The 20,628-nt window shown below is 41.5% G+C and overlaps 2 protein-coding genes across 4 annotated transcripts; both read left to right on the plus strand.

Annotated features, from left to right (window-relative positions):
• Positions 1–334: 334 nt before the first annotated feature.
• On the plus strand, positions 335–4,353 carry LOC131363813 (uncharacterized). Its single transcript, XM_058406716.1, has 15 exons — positions 335–610; positions 1,348–1,385; positions 1,485–1,550; positions 1,664–1,753; positions 1,848–1,919; positions 2,011–2,058; positions 2,135–2,215; positions 2,304–2,435; positions 2,537–2,586; positions 2,669–2,738; positions 2,847–2,933; positions 3,026–3,124; positions 3,238–3,318; positions 3,412–3,510; positions 3,650–4,353. Exons 1-15 carry the CDS (start codon positions 457–459, stop codon positions 3,788–3,790), a joined length of 1,308 nt encoding a protein of 435 aa, XP_058262699.1. The 5' UTR covers positions 335–456; the 3' UTR covers positions 3,791–4,353.
• A 3,000-nt stretch (positions 4,354–7,353) lies between these two features.
• On the plus strand, positions 7,354–20,009 carry mki67 (marker of proliferation Ki-67). Of its 3 annotated transcripts, none has more exons than XM_058406318.1 (15): positions 7,354–7,506; positions 8,011–8,123; positions 9,563–9,644; positions 10,727–10,842; positions 10,923–10,995; positions 11,684–11,753; positions 11,861–12,550; positions 13,449–13,678; positions 13,770–14,520; positions 14,607–14,728; positions 14,811–14,985; positions 15,076–15,213; positions 15,296–16,918; positions 17,024–19,372; positions 19,511–20,009. In XM_058406318.1, exons 2-15 carry the CDS (start codon positions 8,035–8,037, stop codon positions 19,597–19,599), a joined length of 6,597 nt encoding a protein of 2,198 aa, XP_058262301.1. In that variant the 5' UTR covers positions 7,354–7,506; positions 8,011–8,034; the 3' UTR covers positions 19,600–20,009. The 3 variants fall into 3 exon arrangements, with proteins under 3 accessions (XP_058262301.1, XP_058262302.1, XP_058262303.1); XM_058406319.1 differs by having other exon boundaries at positions 13,452–13,678; XM_058406320.1 differs by lacking the exons at positions 8,011–8,123; positions 9,563–9,644; positions 10,727–10,842 and having other exon boundaries at positions 7,392–7,506.
• The last annotated feature ends 619 nt before the right edge of the window (positions 20,010–20,628 follow it).

Here is a 20,628-nt window from a genome sequence, read left to right on the forward strand (position 1 = left end):
GACTACGAAAAGGAGGTCATCTGTAACAAAGACAAAGCGAGTTACAGCATGAGTTTCTAAAGGTCCACTACAAATTGTAGATAAAAGCGAGTTGATTATGAACGACTTCCGCCCCTTCCAATATGGCGGACGCATTGACCTGTCGGTGTCCATATCAATATCCGGTACAGCGCTCTCTACTGTTTAAAAATATGGAATTTATATGGGTTTTTTTTTTAAATTAATATTATTTTACTACTCGCGCCTCGTCTAAGTTCGTTATTAATAATTATTTTATTTAATACCTAAAAAAATATACGAAACATACGTCGCCATGTTGTTGATTTTTAAAATGCGTGACGTAACCAGGAGGCGTCCTAGAAGTGTTTACAATTAAACACGGCAACAGAAACAACAACAATTTGGACTGCTAGTGGACTCTCGCTGCTTCAAATCTACGATTATTCTACAAAGAAGATGAACATTGGTAAGTTTCTTCCCAGCGCGAGCACTTTCCGGGGTGTGGCCTGCGCCGGCGGTCTGCTCGCGCTCGCCTCTGCGGGATACTGGGCTTATCACAGGCTGAAGAGGAGAAGCGGTCTGCCCGCTGCCGATCCTCAACCTGCTCCAGGTAAGAAGAGAAGAGCTCACTTAGCACTTAGCTTGTGTCTTTATAATCAGCTTACAGTTTACAGAGACACAGTGTGTGTGTGTGTGTGTGAGTGTGTGTGTGTGAGAAATGAAAGACTTTAATACACAGCTACAGCGGATAAACAGGATAAACCCCGGTGTGCAGTTTAGCTAACAGAGCTAGCTATAAAGCGCTTAGCCGAGCTAACGTTAGCCCGCGATGCTACATGGCTCTTAAGAAGAGGATTTTAGGTCTAAAAGTGATGATGTGAGGAATAAAAGACTTGGAGTTGTGCTTTTAGATGAAATGAATGAAGGACAGGGTGATGTCCAGAAGCCCGACATGAAGCGGAGTTACTGTTAGCTTTCCTCTTCTTCCTCTCAAACCACAGAGATTTATTCTCTATTTTCAGTCTTTATTCAAAACTTTCCTCGATTATCTTTAACACTTTAAAGTTACAGTTAATGTTGCAGAAACAAGTGAGTTCTTGTCACACAGACACACACACACACACACACACAGACACACACACACACACACAGACACAGACACACACACACAGACAGACACACAGACACACACACACACACAGACAGACACACACAGACACACACACACAGACACACACACACACACACACAGACACACACACAGACACACACACACACACACACACACACCCTCTGCAGGGACATGAATAAATAGTGATTTGGTTAAATGTGTACAATTGATTACAGGAGCTGTTGCTGATGTGGAGGAAGTGGAGGATGTCCAGGTATGTGTCAGTAATAAAGCACTAGAGTTAAAACACTTCATACTACAATGAAAATTCTATTAGCTGTTCATTTCTAACAGAGTGTGTGTGTTTATGAAGGTCACTGAGCCGATCCAGCAGCTCCCTCCCACTGAACTCCTCCCTCAGACGTCAGCTGTCGTCCTGGTAATTTCATATTTCCTCCTTTTCTCAGTCTAGTTTTTACTGTAATGAAATTGTTCCATGTGTTTGTATGAAACTGCTTTGATGAGAGTCACACTGGAATGTTTGTGCTGTAGTTTTCACGCCACAGTGGTGCCGGTGACCTGCACAGCGCTCGGAGTAACGTCCGGTTTCTCACCTCCCACATCTACGGCTCCCAGTTTCAGGTGTTTTATTAAAGTCAGCGCAGCAGCAGAGACACGAATGTACGCTCTTGTTTGTATGTCGTAGTCACACTCTGTGTTGTGTTTCTGTCTCTAGTCGGTGGAAGTGCGGAGGTATTTCATCCAGCCGTGGAGGTTTACCGTCACCGAGACCTCCTGCGTTCCTTTGGTAGTAGCAGTCTTCTTTCTGTTTATAAAGCATTCATTATGAATAGATGAGCGTTTGAGTGACATGCAGTTGTCGTGGTTGTTATTAACAGGGATCCTCGAACTCCACCGCATGTGAGGAGTCTTTCACCAGCGTACAGGTAAGAGCTGAATTGTTGCAGCACCACAAAGCTTTAGTAAGTACAGCGACTGAGTTTCTCCTTTTTTCCTCATAAGCGAGTCTCTGGGAGCGTGAAAGAGCCGGAGCCCTGCCTTGGCGTGGAGACCGTCACCTCTGTGCCTCACGAGGACGGCGAGGTAAATTCATTCCTCTGTCCACTACATTGTGGAGTTCACTTCTGGGGTTTGTTCATGTGCACTGTCAATGTTTGTGTTTTATTCACAGCAAACCTTTAATCAGGGGAGATGCTCTCACCTACCTGTGAGTGTGGAGGATCAGGTGGACACGTCCCATCTGGAGGAAGAGGAAAGATCCTTCACTCCTCATGCTGACTTGGATATTGAGTCAGATTTTGAGGTAATCCAGTGTCTCAGACAGGATTTGTATCTACATCAGTGGGATTCTGGATAAATGTACTGTGTGCTGTTTAATGATCTCATGCTGTTTTCTGTCTGCAGGAAAGTGTGGATGATCTTTCTCCTGAGGAGAGCGAGGTACCCTTCATCAGGTAGGGTCATCTTCACCTTTTGACGTTGTCTCATGTCAGTGTAACAGAAATCGGCTCATCGTCAGCTCGTGTTTTGTTTTAGCGCACACCTCTGGCTCGATGGAGTTACAGACGTTGCTCTGAAGCTGCCTGCCATTCGGGAGGCGTTCTCTGTGAGTCAACCTTTCTTTACTCGTCTAGTCTCTCTGAAGACGTGTTGTTCCTCCACGGTAGATTCCACTCTGGCTTGACTCGTGTTGTGTGTTATCTCTGTTGTTCAGGGAATGTTGGACTGCATGCTCGTGCAGAACCTCCTGTACTTGTCAGGGAAGAAGATTCTCATGCGTCTGGCAGCAGCCAACAAAAAGGTGAGTGCTGATTTCCCCCGGTTCTGTCTCGTACACACCCGGCGTTAGCCCAGGTGACAAAGCAGTGACGAGGTGTCTCCTTTTCCGGACAGGACGTGGACGGTGTTAAGCGGGCCTACGACTCCGTGATCCGTTTCGTGAGAAAGCCGTCCAACTGGGAGTGGATCGAGGCGGAGTTGCTCCAGGCTCAGGTAAGCTGGGAAATAAGCGTTTACAATTCCACCTGGCTAAATGGAAAGGATTAGAGATGGAGTCTTTAAGGTGTAAATGGAACTGCTTTTTCTAACGTTTCTCTCCTGTACAGCTGCACCATTTCAGCTTCCTCGATGTGTTCTTCGAGCTCGTCTTGTTCAGGTGCTTTATACACAGCTCGCCGCCTCCAGCTGTAAGAGTCTCATAAACACTATAGAACTGCCAGCAAAACTTGGGAGAAGGTTCTATCACGTAACATCATGTTTCTTGTTTTTCTTCTTTAAAGTCGGATGGAGGATTATTGCAGCCTCTGTTTTTAGCCATCAGCCAGTGGGACGTGGAGGTCAGGGAGCCTGAGGCAGAGCGACTCTTTTTAAGGCTTTCTGTAAGTCAGGAACTTTTTCTAATGCCATGATACACGTTCTAAAGAATCTGCTTTAAATTCTCTGATCAGTCTCATCAATGTCATGCTGGATATGTGTGTGTGTGTGTGTGTGTGTGTGTGTGTGTGTGTGTGTGTACAGAATATACTGACAGTTCTGCTTGAGGATCTTTTCCATCAGCCTCTGGAGCTTTACGGAGATCCAGCAGCTTTAGCCTCCGCAGTGTTGAAGATCGTGAAGCAGCGTGTCCAGGAAATGATGAAGACCATAGAGAGAGTCTGAGCAACATTCACACCCCTCTAACACACACACACACACACACACACACACACACACACACCTCTATCCCTTTTGTCTTAAAGAGTGATCAGGACACAAATCTATTATTTGCTATTGGATCCTCATCAGTAGATTAAACTCTGCATGTTTTGCTCATTGGTAACATAGAACTGTTTTTATTCTCCATTTAGTTTAATCCTAGATGATTATTAACTTATTCATAACTAACCAAAGTTTAATAAACTAATCCATGTCCTGGTCACACTTTAAACACTCTTCTTTCTCTTGACATGTTGCTTGAGCTCTCTGTAGGTAAGTAAATAGTTATTTCAGTGTTTGTTGTTATTGTGAACTGATTAATAACCTCTTTCACTTTTCTTCATTCCTGAGCAGCTGTAGAAACATCGCTGGAGTTCACATAGACATTTCTATTGACCTTTTATTCTACATTGACCTTTTATTATATATTTATCCTTTATTCTACATTTTATTAGATATTTATCCTTTATTCTATATTTCATTAGATATTTATCCTTTATTCTACATTTTATTAGATATTTATCCTTTATTCTACATTTTATTAGATATTTAAGCTTAATTCTACATTTTATTAGATATTTATCCTTTATTCTACATTTTATTAGATATTTATCCTTTATTCTATATTTCATTAGATATTTATCCTTTATTCTACATTGTATTAGATATTTATCCTTTATTCTACATTTCTCTTCTACTAGTTATTTAAGCTTCATTATATCTTTAAGCTTTTATTGTACATATTTAAGGTTTGTTAGATTTTTAAGCTTTAATTACATAAGTTTTATTAGATATTTAAGCTTTATTCTACATTTTATTAGATATTTAAGCTTTATTCTACATTTTATTAGATATTTATCCTTTATTCTACATTTTGTTAGATATTTAAGATTTATTAGATATTTAAACTATCAGATATTTAGACTTTATTAGATATTTATGAAGTTTATGTTAAATGTTTATCATTGTTTTGTATTATTTTATATAGATGATAATAAAAATATATTGCCTGACATTTGAGATTTCATGGTGATCATTCCCTCTTTTCAGATTCTTCTGTTCTATGTTAAATATCTAATGTTCATCATGGTATAGAGGAGGACTGGGTGTGTTTTTATCTGATGAAATGAAATGTAAAAGATCCTCCTATAAAAGGTTTACACCATGGTTTCTTTTTAAGCTCAGACTAAATGACAAGTTGCTGCATGGCCACAAAATCTAGCAGAGACTACTTTTATTTTTATTTTACAATTTGTAGTTTTATGTGTAAAGTATTCCATACATAAATAATCTTAACTCTTATCTGCATTTCTAATCTAATTAGGTGAGGTGAATAAGACTGATGATCTCCTCATCATGGCCGCTGTTAGTGGGTGGGATATATTAGAAAGCAAGTGAACATTTTGTCCTCAAAGTTGATGTTAGAAGCAGGAAAAATGGACAAGCGTAAGGATTTGAGCGAGTTTGACGAAGGGCCAAATTGTGATGTCTAGATGACTGGATCAGAGCATCTCCAAAACTGCAGCTCTTGTGGGGTGTTCCCGGTCTGCAGTGGTCACTATCTATCAAAATTGGTCCAAGGAAGGAACAGTGGTGAACTGGTGACAGGGTCATGGCTGGCCAAGGCTCATTGATGCATATGGGGAGTGAAGGCTTCCCGGTGGCCTGGTGGTCGTTCTGGCCTGCCATCGTGCAGATGATCACCTTGATGTGTGATAGGCTGGTGTGTAACCAGGAATGAATTGACGGACCTCTCAATCTAAGAATCAGGAAATCGCGGAGTGAAAATGACCACATCACCACATGACCCAATGACAGCGATGCACTGCCTAATTGGTTATTTCCAGAGGCAGGCAATAGGTGAATGAGAGAGCTAGTGTTGGAGGGCCAAGATTTTTTTTTAATAAATAAAAATTAATTACCTACAAACGCGCATCTACAGTATGGCTAACTATTGCCTAATAAATCCACTTCTAATGGTATGTACAAAATATATATATAAAAAAAATTATATAATGATAGAGCATGTTGCAACAGCTTAGAAAATGACAAACGTGCACACTGTTTTAGAGATGGGGATACAGTATTTTCTAGTGCCATATTTCACCACAAAATTCTTCTAATTGACAAGATAGCAGCTACTGCGCCACCTACTGGTGCACTAGTGCTAATTACTTACTCTTTACTCTTACTGGTCTCTTCTTATGCCTTTGAGGGAACATTGTTATCTGTTACTTACATTATCGTAGCTTTTGTTAAGTTTGTGTTTCTGTTACTTTTGATATACTGTACTTGATCATTGGAAATACATAAAATATATATATTTCAACATTTGAATGTGTATCTCCTATTATTCCTTTTTTAAAAGTGTAAGCCAAGTATGTGGTGTGGTAGTATAGATGGTGTATTTCTAGTGAGTTTTTGAGGGTTAATTTAGGCCAAATTCGTCTGGTAGTCTACCTGTTACATCAACTAACAGGGTTAGCCTATAAGATTAGCAGTCTGGCCTGGGATGGAGTCAAATTCCCAGCCTGGATTATTGTCCCAGTCCACCACTGTTTGTGGGGAAACAACTGGTCCTGAACCTGCTGGTCCTGGTGTGGATGGTCCTGTATCTCCTCCAGGATGGAAGGCGATGAACAGTTTGTCACTAGGGTGGGATGAGCCCTTGATGATTATGTATGCTTTGTGCAGGCGTCTACAGTAGTGAAGAGACTCAGTGGCAGGTAGATGATGCATTGGGCAGTTTTCACTAACCTTTGCATCATTTCTTTTTACCCAGTATGGAGCTGCCATACCACACTGTGATGGAGCTCGTCAAACCTGGGAGAACTGTTTCTGTTTCAGCATGCACGCGCAGAATCACGCATCTCTGCTTCACATTAAATTCTTAAATCTTAAATCTTACTATATAATACATATATATTAAACAAACATCTTCATACTGTTTAGAAGTTAACTTTCTTTTTGCGTTTATGCTACAGTCAGAAAAATACCGCAAGTGTATAATAATAATAATAATAATAATAATAATAATAATAATAATAATAATAATAATTAGATAGAATTGACCAATTTTAATAATGAATAAATATTTTAACCGTTGCATTTCATATTTTCTGGCTTTATTCGTGTAATTACGATCCAGTACTGTTTGTTTATTTAATTGTCAGATTATAAATAATGAAACTTGAACTATTTACATCTACGCTGTCATTCAATCGCAGTTTAAATGCGAGCGCTCTTCCTATTGGCTGCAGCCTTTTCCATCACTTCGCGCAACGACCATTCAGCGGCCTTCGCGCGGAATTTCGAACTCTGTTCAAACCCCTAGTCGTGATTGGCCGCAGTCTTCCTCCGCTTGTTTGAAATAAACAAAATAGTTCCTCGCACTAGTACACGGACCGCATACGTTTTGAATCAATTGTTAAATGTGTTTATCATATTCTCCGTGTTTCTGTTGTGGTTAAAGTTTAATTAATAAAAGTCTGTGTAGATGAGTTGTTTGTTGTTTGGCGGAGGGATATGGATCGCGCGCTGCGTCCCAGCACGCGGCACGAACTAGTCAGTGTAAAGTAGTTGGTTCGAGAGGAGGCTTATGTCGCCTCAGTGTCTGTTTATGTAGCGTTTTTAACTTATCGATGGAATATATTTCGTCTTGAAGATCTGTTTTAAATCAGGTAACGCGTTTGTATTCAGTACGCATTCTAGACTATTGGTGTATTTTCTTTTCTTGCCACATAAAGAACTCGCTATCTTCAAGGGTAATGATTTTGGTTCCTAGCCGTTTTGCGGCAGAGTTTTCGCTTTACGCTGGGATTGGTGGGTTAATCTCGCGAGTGTTCGCTCATTGGACTGTTTCCGTGTCCGTCTCAATCGCTAGCCAATGCAGCGCAAAGAGGCGGGATTTGTTGGAAAATCGGTGCTTGAAAGAACGCGAACAGAGCTATTGCAGTAATATCTAACTTGAAATGTATAAAGTTTAATAAAGGTGTGTTTTATTTTCACATCGCCTTAGATCCATTTTTAGAGACTTGGAGCAATGTGGGTTACTTTGGAGAACCACATGCTACTGGGCTAGGAGTTTAACGTAGCCTCGAGTTCCATGTTTAAGTCAGACAATGAGTATAAACTGACAATTTTGTGCAATTAAGTGTCTTCTGTTCCCCCTCTTTATCCACCAGGTAAGTAGAGCTGGTGCAAGGAAGATGCCTCTGCTCGGGAAAATCGTGGTGATAAAGAGAAATGGTACAGATGGGACCGAATTTCCACTCACAGCATCCTGTCTCTTCGGGAGGTCAGTAATAACCACTGATTTTCATTCACTTTCTACTTATCATAACAACATAACGTTAACGTGTTTGTGTACTTAGTTATTCATGTGTTGTCTGTAACTGGACATGTCTAGTACGGTTGTTTAATAGCCATGTGTCGTTCGCGCGCGAGTCGATTCTTTGGTTCTGCTCTTTTGGGTGAACGTTAAGAGTCGACTCATATGGTGTACATGAGCTGTATTTTCATCTTGTGCTTTAGCTAAAGGTAATACAGTCTGCATTTCCGTCGAATTAACTCAAAACGCCATCACGTAAATCTCTTTTTAATATATAAGCTGCTTAGTCCTCGTGTTTTTGACTCCCAGCCGATAAACAGGATGTGTGTGCATATTTTACAGAATGCCATGTGATTGTTTATTCCCCTAAAAAGAAGAGTTGTGGTTTTTTTTTTTTTTTTTTTTGAGATTTCATGAAAGAATCCCACGTCAGAATCGCGTTTGTTTGGTTTGGAATGATGAAAAGCAACAAATCATCTTGGGAGTCGATTCTTATCAGATGAGCCGACTCATTAGACTAACTGAAAAGAGCTGAGATTCTCTTTACGTCTGTTTAAACTCGGGCGGGTTTTTTTTTCTGTCAGTGACGTCAGACACTCCTCCTAGCCAATCAGCGTGGGTTTAAACCTCACGCGCTCCAGGAAATGTGCTCGGGTTCTTGCTTTCTCCTTCATTGTCAAGATTAACAGTAACACATGTCGATTCTGAATATAGTTATCAATGTTTCTGGACGGTTTTCTAATTTTCAGTACTCGCAGATTGTCCAAATATAGTCCAAAATAGTTCAGATCAATAAGCATTCACCAAAATGGTGTTAGAATATGGTAGTCATTAGTTTATGACTCGAAGTGTGAATGCTTTTGTGGCCAAAACGGGTGGGGGGAAAAAACTCAAGATAATTTTTACTAATTTTCATTGTGCTAATGTGTGTATGCTGATCAGCTGTAAAAAATAAAGCCTACATTCACAAGGGAACTGGATTATATTTAGCTCACATGCCATAAAAAGCTCACAGTGAGCTGAAAACGACAAAACAGCGGTGGAAGATCAGCATCTTCCAGTAACTCCACCTGCTTTAGACACAAATTCATCCTCCCTTTTTCCTTCTTTTTTCCTACTTTTGTCCTAATTGAACAACTTGACTTTAATGTGGTTTATGGATTTGTTTAGGAATTGTAACAGATTTTAAAACTGATCAAGCAAGGTTCGTGTCAAAAGAGAAATATAGGATGTAAACCTATCTGAAATTTCCTTAACACCACGTTTCTTGCATAAATGCCCCAGTGACCTGTTTTTTAATTTGAGTTGAGAAATGAGCTCTGTTATTTATGTATTACGTTTACTCTGGTAATGCACTTTGTTTATGATCTCACTCTGATGTGATTTTGCTTATTACCGTTTTAAAGGAAGCTTGACTGTGATATCCGGATCCAGCTGCCACAGGTGTCCAAGGAACACTGCAGAATCGAGTTTAACGAAAACAAAGAGGTAACGGATTCGGGAACAAGCGACTAGTGTATTAGTTGCCTTACAGGATGACATTATTTTAGTTCTAATGAACATAAGTGAATACTCAGATTCCTGTGGAGACATTTGTGTCAGCCTCATCACCACCACATGTCATTCCTCATCACCACCAAATGATATATTAGCAGATTGTCTGACGTTTTGTGCTGGGCTTTTTCCCCTCTGATTTTGTTGCTGATTGTGTAAAAGTCCTCCAAACTATGCTGGTGAAGTATTGATAATGCATTTGACTATTTAGTGATGGATGCTGTGATTGGTAACTGCTTTTTTAAAAGCCCTCCTATTTAATGTAAATTACACGTAATACACTTGTATGCCTGGCATCTGCAAACACAAAACTGCCAACGTTTATGCTTTTTGTGTTGGAACTCCTTTTTAACATTGGAGTACGCTGCTTTGGGTCGTCACTCAACACGCTAGACAAGTCTTTTATCTCTCAAAAAAAAAAAAAAAGAAATGAGCCAATTGACCTTTATTATCTGGAATGATTGACAGTTGTAAATCCTCAGATATTAACTAGGCACTCAGAAGCCCCGCCCACTGAATTGAGTAATGTACAGAGATTAGTGTGACATAAGACTGCTCTCTCTCTGGGTTCCTGTAGCTGCACTATTACTGACGTTTCAGTCACTACACTGTTTAGTGAGTCTGAATGGAACCATCCTGTGTTCTGCGTTTCGGGGCGGTTCTTTACTCTATCGTGTTCAGGAGCGTCTGTACAATGTGGCGGTGTTTCACTTCCTATTGGGCTTTAGTGATTCAAGTCTGAATCGACTCGACTGCTGGAAGTGATCTGGAGATTCAGGCTGATGAACAAAAGAGAAAGTTAATCCTTAATGAGGTTCACAAAACGTAGCAGTTGTTGCCATAACAACCAGTGTAGCTAGACAGGTAGAGCTCAAAGCTCTCGTCACTGGGTTTTTCTTTGAGGAATTTATCGTCAGATTTTATTGCTGCATTAACACTATGAATAAAGGCAGTATAAATGGAGCTAGCATGAATCAACAAAGTTATAATTTCTCTCTCTTGCTCTCTCTCTCTAGCTTATTTTGACCAACCTGAGCTCAGTGAATCCGACCCGCATCAACGGCGAGATTCTGCAGCAGTCCGAACGTTTAAAGCATGGAGATCTAATCACAATTATCGATCGTTCTTTTAGGTACATCACCACTTAATGTCCATGTCGTTTTACATTACTTTCTCTCAGTGTTGGTATTAAGTTGACTTCATGCTCTGCAGGTTCGAGTATCCACCTGCCCCGACGCCAAAGAAGAAGCGTTTATCCACACCTGGTAAAGGAGACACTGTCAAGGTGAGCAGTTGACCTGAGCAGTGTCCTGTCACAATGCTGTTTATGGTCAAGAATCTGTGTGGACTTTTCACATTAGATACTAGTCCAGTGTGATCCTTTTCACCCCAAAGGTTTACATTTCACTCATGTTCTTTCCCAGTAGTGAATTTTTTACTTCTTTCTTCTTCCGTTGGGCAAAAATGAATCATGTTTGATGTGACTGATTTTATTTATTTATTTATTTGTTGTTGTTTTATAATAAATAATATTCCATATTAATCCAACTCTATTAATTCTATTCTATTTTTGCTTTCATTAAAAAAACAAATCAAATGTAAGAAAATTATTAAACAAGTTCTCTCTTTTTGGGTCTTAATGTGGTTTTGTTAATCAAATTAGTTTACAACATTACTATTTAAAATTATTTTTAATTTGTTTATGCTGTTTAGATTTTAACTATTGTTTAATTATTTGAAATATTAGGTTAGTGTTAGGATGAGCTTTACACTCTTAAAATCTTGTAAAAGTACTTTCAACTCCTTTTTAGGAGGCAAAGAATGTTTGAAAACCTTTAGAGAACCCTCTTTATTTTTTTGAGAGACTTAAGAGCGTATCTTCAGAAGGAAATTATATACAGCGACAGTGTAAATGCCTCCCAAGCTGACAGCGTTCATCTTCTCTCTTTAAAATGGTGGTGTTTGTTTCCCAGGTCTTACAAGACCAGCAGGTGAAGAGCACACCTGTAACCACAGAGAAAAAGAAGTCTGAGCACGCCACAGGTGAGCCCTCATAATCTTCATGAGAAGCTGTTGCATTGCTGATAGCTTGTGGTTTGGCCTTTGCCTTGATTTGACTGTTTTTTTGTTTTTGTTTTTTTCTCTCCTAGATACCTGTTTGAAAGATGGCTCCAACCTGCCTGTCTGTCTGGACCAGAGTGTTGGAGATCAGCAGAGCAAAGAAAGCATGGACAGCACCTTGTCTCCCTTCTCTGATCTTTACAACATGGTCAAGCGAGATCTGGCCACCAAACCTGTGTGGAAATCTGCTAGTCTGTCCAATACCCCTCTCTCGAGACATCCAGTGGACAAACAGGAGATTGAAGAGGTTTCAGACGAGAACGTCAAGCCGGTGACTCCGAAATCGGCCCAGAAAAAGAGAAGATCCTCAACCGCCAAGCCTGTAGAGGGTGTTCAAACAGAGAACCTGTCTGCACAGGTGAAAATAGCCACACCTGTAGTTCAGGGAAAGCAGAAGAGGCAGTCAGAGGGCGGCAGCACGCCTGCATCGCAAAAGAAAACTCCTCAGACAACGCCACAGAAGTTCACCGCAGACCAAGTGGCCCAGCAAATCACCTTCGAGAGTCCGAGTACCAAGTCACCGAAAACCAGGAGGAGCGGTGCTTCCCAAACCCCGGAGGACCAGACCACTTCCCAGAATCCCTCTCAGGTAGAAGAGTCTGAAGAAGCTAAAGAGAAACCGGCCAATAGGACGTCTCCGAGAGCAAATGCAGGAAAGAGGTTCCAAGTCCAGGATGTCTTGCAGGAGGTTGTAGCCACACCCACTTCTGATGACAGAGGTCAGTGTTGTTTTTTTTAACTTGAACACACAAAGCAGTAACTTTTAATAAATTTTAAAGTTATACTTTATCATTAGTTTAGTTTGAATGTCCATTGCTAAAAAAAAAGTAGCATGAAGTTTTCAAAGGAAAAATTCAGTTAACATGTTCTACATTAATCTGCATTTGAAGATGCTGACCACTTGAATACTGTTGCATCTGCTTTATGATGTGTTGCTATGGTAGTAAATTACTTTGTACAAATAGAATTTGGAACATTACTCACCTGTATAAAAGCCACCAAAATGTACCAAGTAAGTGTTGATAGAATTTATTGTAAAGCACAATCCATTCTGGATATTTATTCATAATTACACTAACCGTAATTAACCCTAAGTAACCGAACAGACTTCAGGTGCTGACCGCTCTCCTGCATCTCTTCATCATAAGTGTAATACTTCCCATTTTGTTTGGTCGACTACAGATTGTAGAGCCTTACTTTACCATCTCTAGGGAACTGCTTTATACATTACTATTTGTGATGTCCTTTAAGCTGTGAGTTTATTCTGTATTTATTGCTGGTTTTCCTTTTGGAAAAAGGAAGTCAGGGAGCATTGAATGGCGAGAACGTTTTACTATTTAGTTGTAGAGGTTTTCTTCTCATTGAATTAGTCAATTTTATTTAGGTGAATATTGCCTTGTGAATTTGTCTTGTGATCCATTAGTTTCTATGTAGGCAGGGCTGTGGTCTCTTTGGTCACTTTTAAAATGGACTCCAATCCCAATTCCACATGCCGAACAACAGAGGTTGCTAACTATTATTTACTATTGTTGCTAACAAGAACATCTTAGCTGGCAGACAGAAAAACTCGTATGCCACACAGCACCTTTCAGACATATGACTCAACTTGATGTTCAGCAGGTAGCAGGCAGGCCTCCACCCGGAAGCACAAATGTGACGACCTACCGCTTCCTGCAGCCAAGAGAAAACGTGTGTCCTTTGGTGGACAGCTGAGCCCTGAACTGTTTGACAAACGTTTACCACCTAATTCCCCCCTACGCCGAGGAGCAACCCCTGGGAGACGCAGCTTGGGGTTCACTCAGAAATCTCAATCTCTTCTGAGGCGAGCCTCCACCATTGGCCTGATGGTAAGCCTTGAATAGAGTGCTTGTGATGTTTTAAGTGTTTTCATTTAATTTCTAAAGGGTTTGTCTCTTAACGTCTTTTAATGGTCTGTAGGGTTATCAGCTTGAAGAGGATATTGCAGAGAGCCCTGTTAAGAATGCTTCAACTAAACGGGCAGCTTCCCCTGCCAAGGCTCCCAAGACCCCTTCCCCTGCCAAGGCTCCCAAGACCCCTTCCCCTGCCAAGGCTCCCAAGACCCCTTCCCCTGCCAAGGCTCCCAAGACCCCTTCCCCTGCCAAGGCTCCCAAGACCCCTTCCCCTGCCAAGGCTCCCAAGACCCCTTCCCCTGCCAAGGCTCCCAAGACCCCTTCCCCTGCCAAGGCTCCCAAGACCCCTTCCCCTGCCAAGGCTCCCAAGACCCCTTCCCCTGCCAAGGCTCTGAAGACTCCATCATCTGCCAAAAAGTCTCCAAGCCCAAAGGCTAAAACCCAGTCTCCTAAAAATTCCAAGACCCCTCCACCTTCTTCAAAACCATCAACCCCTAAATCCTCAAGGAGGCTTTCGAATGCTTCGGTGAAGTCTCCATCTCCAATTGAAGAGTCACTTCTCAAGACACCTATGACGCACGGGCGATTTTCGGTTTCCCGAATCAGCACCCCGTCACCCATCTCCGATCACGAGAAAGAAACAAAGGAAGAATCTGTACCTGTAGTAGAAGAGCCTCGGGAATGTGTGACCCCGAGAGCCACACTGAGAAGGAGCAGCATGAAGGCATCGGCTCGGAAGACCCCAAAGAGCGTTCTGAAGAGCGCACTTGATGTTGTGCGATCGCGACGCAGTGGAGCTTCACGTGCTAACTTGAAAGGTAAAGTCAACATGTGTTGTACGACAACAGGAAGAATTTTGGTGTTTTTTATTTCTATTAAGATTTCTTTTGTTCCTGTTTTTAAGTTGTGAGTTCCTGGGCTGACATTGTAAAGTTTGGACAGGCTAAGCCTCAAATGGAAGGTGGTGCTAAGAAAACAGAAAACAACAGAACAGCTGTCAAGAAGACTAAAGTCACCAAGCCCAAGGTAATTTTACTGCTTTGTTTTGCTGTTGTTGACATTTTGGGATTTTTAATTGTTTAAGAATGTTTGTTTATTTTCTCTGCAGACACCTGCACACAGACTGAAAGATCACACAAGCACTGGACATGCGGATTCTCCAGCCAGTATCGTTGTAGGCAAGGCCTATTTAAGATCTACTCAGCTTGTGGGTGCTGCTCCTAAAGTAGTATGCAACGTCGCCCTGTTTAAAAAGGATTTGAAAATGGATGAAGATCTAACTGGTGAGTTGATTTTGTTTTAAGTTGAGTGCTCAGCTCATATGCATATTATTTCATTTCCTTCAAGTCTCCAAAATCTTTGTTCATTTGCAGGGGTATCGGATATCTTTAAAACTCCAGCTAACAGCAGACGGAAGAGTGCTTTTACAAAGACGAATGTGTGTCCAGCAACACCGCTTGCTGTTGGTGAAATGACTGAAATGTCAGTAATGAATACTCCTGAGGAATCTGGTAAGAATTGCTCCTTTTTGTTTGTGTTTTTTTTTTTAAAATAAATTTATCGAGAATAAACCCAACACATTTTTGTGTATAGGTGAAATGGTGGTGTCTCCTATGAGTGTCGCCTCCACCGCCAAACTGGGCCACTACAACAGCGAAGCTGTAACCAGACTCCTCCAGGACGACCAGGATGGAAGTTTAATTGAAGAAATGGGTGACACTGTTGGTCTTTGTCCATCTGAAGTATCCACAGTATTAGATATGCCTAGTGAAGATCAGACTAAGAACAAGAAGGCTGTACCAGTCCGAACACCACAACACAAACCAGCCCCATCTGAATGCCTTACAGGAGTCAAAAGACTCATGAGAACACCTAAGCAAAAAGCTGATCCTATAGATGACCTAAGAGGCAAGTTGCTCAAGACGCCCAAAGAACCAAAACTACTCCAGAAAGAGAGTTTGGAAGGTGTTAAAGAACTACTTAAAACGCCAAAACAAAAGAGAGCTCCCTTAGAAGAAGATCTGTCTGGAGTAAAGAGATTGATGGAGACTCCAAAAGATGCAAACAGTCCTGTGGTGTGTGTTGTAGCCTTGAAGAGACTTGCCAAAACCCCCAAGAAGAAGACTGAGCAAGAGGAGGACCTTACTGGAGTAAAACGATTGATGAAGACGCCCAAGCAGAAGAAACAACCGGTTGAGGAAGACCTGACCGGTATTCAGCAGATGATGAAAACCCCCAAGCAGAAGAAACAGCTGGTTGAGGAAGACCTGACTGGCATTAAACAGATGATGAAAACCCCCAAGCAGAAGAAACAGCTGGTTGAGGAAGACCTGACCGGCATTCAAGAGATGATGAAAACCCCCCAGCAGCAGAGCCAGCTGATCGAACAGAAGAAACAGCCCATTGAAGAAGACCTGACCAGCATTCAGCAGATGATGAAAACTCCCAAGCAGAAGAAACAGCTGGTTGAGGAAGACCTGACTGGCATTCAAGAGATGATGAAAAACCCCCAGCAGCAGAGCCAGCTGATTGAACAGAAGAAACAGCCCATTGAAGAAGACCTCACAGGCATTAAACAGATGATGAAAACTCCAAAGCTGAAGAAACAGCCCACTGAAGAAGACCTGACCTGCATTAAGCAATTGATGAAAACTCCCAAGCAGAAGAAACAGCTGGTTGACGAAGACTTGACTGGCATTCAAGAGATGATGAAAACTCCCAAGCAGGAGAGCCAGCTGATCAAACAGAAGAAACAGCCCATTGAAGAAGACCTCACAGGCATTAAACAGATGATGAAAACCCCCAAGCAGAAGAAACAGCTGGTTGACGAAGACTTGACTGGCATTCAAGAGATGATGAAAACTCCCAAGCAGGAGAGCCAGCTGATCAAACAGAAGAAACAGCCCATTGAAGAAGACCTCACAGGCATTAAACAGATGATGAAAACTCCCAAGCAGAAGAAACAGCCGGTTGAGGAAGACCTGACTGGCATTCAGCAAATGATGAAGACTCCCAAGCAGAAGAAACAGCTGGTTGAAGATCTGATTGGTGTCAAGAGCTTGCATCAGACCCCCAAGGAGAAAGGCAAGCCAGTCGAAAATGACTTTGGAATTGATAGTTTGATGACCCCCAAGCAAAAAACAGATGTTGCGATTGAGGGTTCCATTATTGTTGAAGAGCTTGAAACTTGCGGTTCTGGTGTTTTGCTTGTGGAAGGTGAGTTAAATGCTCTGCTGTGTTTGCATGTACAATTGTTTAGCTCTTGTTTTATATAATTATGTGGAAGTATATATGCTGATGGGTTAATGCCTTGTTTTTAAGATGCCAGTTTGGAATCTAAAGAGAAGGGAAACATCTGCCTGGTTGAGGATGTAAAAAATGGTACAGAAGCAAAAACTTCTAGCCAGGAGGTGGAAGATGAGCAAACAAACACATCCTCTCCTGCTAAAAAAACTAGGCGTGGTGCTCAAGTAAGAATGGCACAGAAAACCCAGAAGATTCAAGAACATCCGGTGAATTCCGATTCTCTGTCTGCTAGAGCTGCAGGAGCTGAAGAGGAAACTAGTGCTGATTCTGCCAAGTCTGTTTCCGCTGTTCGAGGAAGGAGAGGCAAGTCAGCCATTGACCTCCTTGAGAATGTTCTTGTACAAAGTCCTGCTAGAAAGTCTACCAGAGGAAAAAACCTTAAGGAGCAAGTGGAGGCTCCAAAATCATCTCATGCCTCTGCAGAGGATGTGCAGGTAGCACTTAAACCCAGAAGAGGAAGGAAAGCTGAACAAGATGTCGAAGTTTTGCAGGTGGGTCCTGTTGTTGACTTGAAGGTTTCTGCAGAATTAGAAGTTTCCATGAAGTCACCAGCTCCTGCTAGGGCCAAGAGAGGAAGGAAAGGAAAACATGGATTGGAGAATCCACAAGAGCCAGAACCTTTGCCTGAAGTTTCAGTTGAGGAGGTTGGGGTGGCATCAGAGAGTGCTGAACTTCAGCCATCAGCAGACACTGAGGCACCAGTTAAGACCACCGCTAGAGCAAGGAGAGGCAGGAAGGAACCCACAGTGGCTGCAGAAGTTGAAGAAACCTCAGACGTTAAGAGCGCAGATGCTGCAGTGGAGGTGGTTGAATCTGCAGCAGAAAATGAAGATTCTCTTAAATCCACCACAAAGACCAGGAGAGGCAGGGCAACAAAGAAGGTAATGTTGAAGACTTCACATGTTGAGGAGTCTCTGGAACCCACCCTGATTGTTGTGGAGTCAGATGATGTTGAGCCCAAATTATCAGACAGTACTGAAGTTCAGTCAGCAGAAACTGAAGATCATGTTAAAACCAACTCAAAACCAAGGAGAGGCAGGGCAGCAAAGAAGGAAATTCCAGTAACAGAAGTTGAGGAAACTCCTAAACCCATTTCAGATCCTGAGGTGCTGCCTGAAGAACACACTGAAATTCCTTTGAAGTCTAGACGAGGAAGGAAAGTGAATCCAGTGGCTTTGAACAGCCAGGCAGTGGCTGATGAATCCACTGTTGAGCCTCATCCGGTTGAATCTCTGCCTATACCAGAAGCTCCAGCAGTCAGATCTGGTCGGGGTGCTAGAAACAAACAGTTAAAACCACAGGTAGAGGATGCTGCTAATGGTCATGCTACAGAAATTGTTACAACTGCTGCGCTGACTGAGGAACCAGCAGAACCAGTGGTGAAAAACATCAGAGGAGGCAGGAGGACAAAACAACCCAAAGCTCAGGTTTTAGATGACTCTCAAGAAGTGCATGATAAACCCAGTACTGACTCGGAACCCAATCAGCAGTCTGAGGCACCAGCAGCCAGATCAGCCAGAGGAAAGCGCACAGCTGCTGTCAAGGATGAGTCCAAGGCTCCAGTCAAAAGAGGACGTCGTGCAGCTACTGTCGAAGTTCCTCCTCCAGTTGTCAAGTCCAGCCGTGGCAGAAAAGCTGCTTCAAAATCTGAGCCAGAGGAGGTCACAGAAGATGCCACGGTAGTGGTGGAACCAGTTGAGGAGGCCAGCAATGAAACAAAGGTTCCGGCGTCTGTGTCCGAGGAAATATTACATGTGCAGACAGACTCTGAGGTAGTAGCTAAGAGAGGAAGAGGAAGAGTCACCAAGAAATCTAAGGTCTCAACCAAGGACACTTCAGTCCATGAAGCTGGAGAAGAAGCAGAAGTGGAAGGGCCTCAACTCAAGAAGGATGAACCTGCAGATAAAGATGATCCCTCAGTTGCCGAGATCAAGCAGTCAGGCAAAGGACGCAAAGGGAGAGTGGCAAAGAAACAAGACGAACCAGAAATGGAGAAACCAGCTGCTGAAGAAAATGTCCAACCAGCCAGGAGAGGAAGAGCAGCTGCTTTGGTAATTTCCCAACACGATGAAACAGCTGCCTGCCCAAAAAGGGGGCAGAAAAGAAAAGGCATGGAGGTTGTAGCTGAGGAAACAGAGGATACAGAGTCTTTACCGAAGAGGAAAAGAGGCAAAGGAGCTGGTGTAGAAACTGAAACGATTGCAGCTGTACCAAGCAAAGGGAGGAAGACCACGGCAAAGGAGGCAGAAGAAACCTCTAAAGTGAAAGCTGAAGAAGCTCCTAAAAAGGAAGGAAAACCCGTAAGAGGCCGGAGAAAAGCAACTCAGGAAGATGCTCCACCCCAGGCTGAGGATCCTGTCCCAGGTAGGTTTTCTCTACTTCCGTTTAGAAACCCGTTCACCTTTTTAAAGGCTTGTAGAGATTATTACATAGATGTTCAAAGATAGGATTTTGTGAGCGTTTAAAATCTACACCTGTTTGACTTTATTATTTGAACTGTAGAAGCAGCCACTCGCCAAGGAACCAGAGGTCAGAAGAAAGCCGAGGCAGACGTCCCCGCGGCTCCTGTGAGACGGACAAGAAGGAAATAAAGCACTGATCTTGAGATGATGTAAATAATCTTCAAGAGCGAGGGGTTTTTATATATTTGAACCATTTAATTATTGTGGTGTATTTTTTTAATTCCAAGTTTAACCATTTTTATTGTTTAAAAAGAGCATAGTTGTTTTTTTAAAAATCATTTCAAATTTACAGATTTATTTTTTTAAAGCTTGAAACATTTGGGGCATTTAATGCATTTGTATAAACAGAATTGCTTTTTCCCCCCTTTGTATTCATGCAAAGTCTTCAGTCTTATTTCTCTCTTTGTTTTCGGGGAAAAGTTCACTTATCTGCTTGTGTCCATGATATAAGGTTTTGTTCTTTGCCTGTTTTAAGCAGTGTTTGTATTCATAGCTTGAAAAAAAAAATCCTGATAATAAACAGTCTGAGGATTGGAAAACGAGTGTCGATTTTAATCTGGTTTCCTTAAACATCACATTAACACCAATGCATGAACAAGTACCAATAATTTGGTCTAAATGATCCCAGCCCAGGAAGAAGGCTCTTATCTAGCAAAACCATGGGTCATTTTCTTAAAAAAACAAAAAATCATATACTTTTTAAACTACAACAGCTTGTCTGTATATATGTGTATATGTGTGTGTGTGTGTATGTATATGTATGTATGTATGTATGTATGTATGTATGTATGTGTGTGTGTGTATGTATATATATATATATATATATATATATATATATATATATATATATATATATATATATATATATATATATATATATATATATATATATATATATATATATATATATATATATATATATATATATATATATATATATATATATATATATATATATATATATAAAATGTATATATGTATGTGAAGTGCAAATAAGTCAAACGTTCTTTACTAACAAAAAGGTACATATAACTTTCCACACGCAACATTGGCGCGCTCCTCCTTCTCCACACTAGTAAACACTGGGTCTGTAGCTCCGCCTACATCACGCGTAACCTTCTGATGTAGGGCGTAGCATCGCAGACGCACACCCCAGAG

The sequence above is a fragment of the Hemibagrus wyckioides genome, linkage group LG13 (assembly GCF_019097595.1).
Source record: "Hemibagrus wyckioides isolate EC202008001 linkage group LG13, SWU_Hwy_1.0, whole genome shotgun sequence".
Lineage (NCBI taxonomy): Eukaryota > Metazoa > Chordata > Actinopteri > Siluriformes > Bagridae > Hemibagrus > Hemibagrus wyckioides.

Excerpts from the sequence above, each read along its gene's own strand:
- LOC131363813 (XM_058406716.1), top strand. The coding sequence starts at position 457 with ATGAACATTGGTAAGTTTCTTCCCAGCGCGAGCACTTTCCGGGGTGTG. Across the intron at positions 2,216-2,303 it reads TGCCTCACGAGGACGGCGAG|CAAACCTTTAATCAGGGGAG; the intron begins GTAAATTCATTC and ends TTTTATTCACAG. Across the intron at positions 2,739-2,846 it reads CCATTCGGGAGGCGTTCTCT|GGAATGTTGGACTGCATGCT; the intron begins GTGAGTCAACCT and ends TCTGTTGTTCAG.
- mki67 (XM_058406318.1), top strand. The coding sequence starts at position 8,035 with ATGCCTCTGCTCGGGAAAATCGTGGTGATAAAGAGAAATGGTACAGAT. Across the intron at positions 9,645-10,726 it reads AGTTTAACGAAAACAAAGAG|CTTATTTTGACCAACCTGAG; the intron begins GTAACGGATTCG and ends CTCTCTCTCTAG. Across the intron at positions 12,551-13,448 it reads ACCCACTTCTGATGACAGAG|CAGGTAGCAGGCAGGCCTCC; the intron begins GTCAGTGTTGTT and ends CTTGATGTTCAG.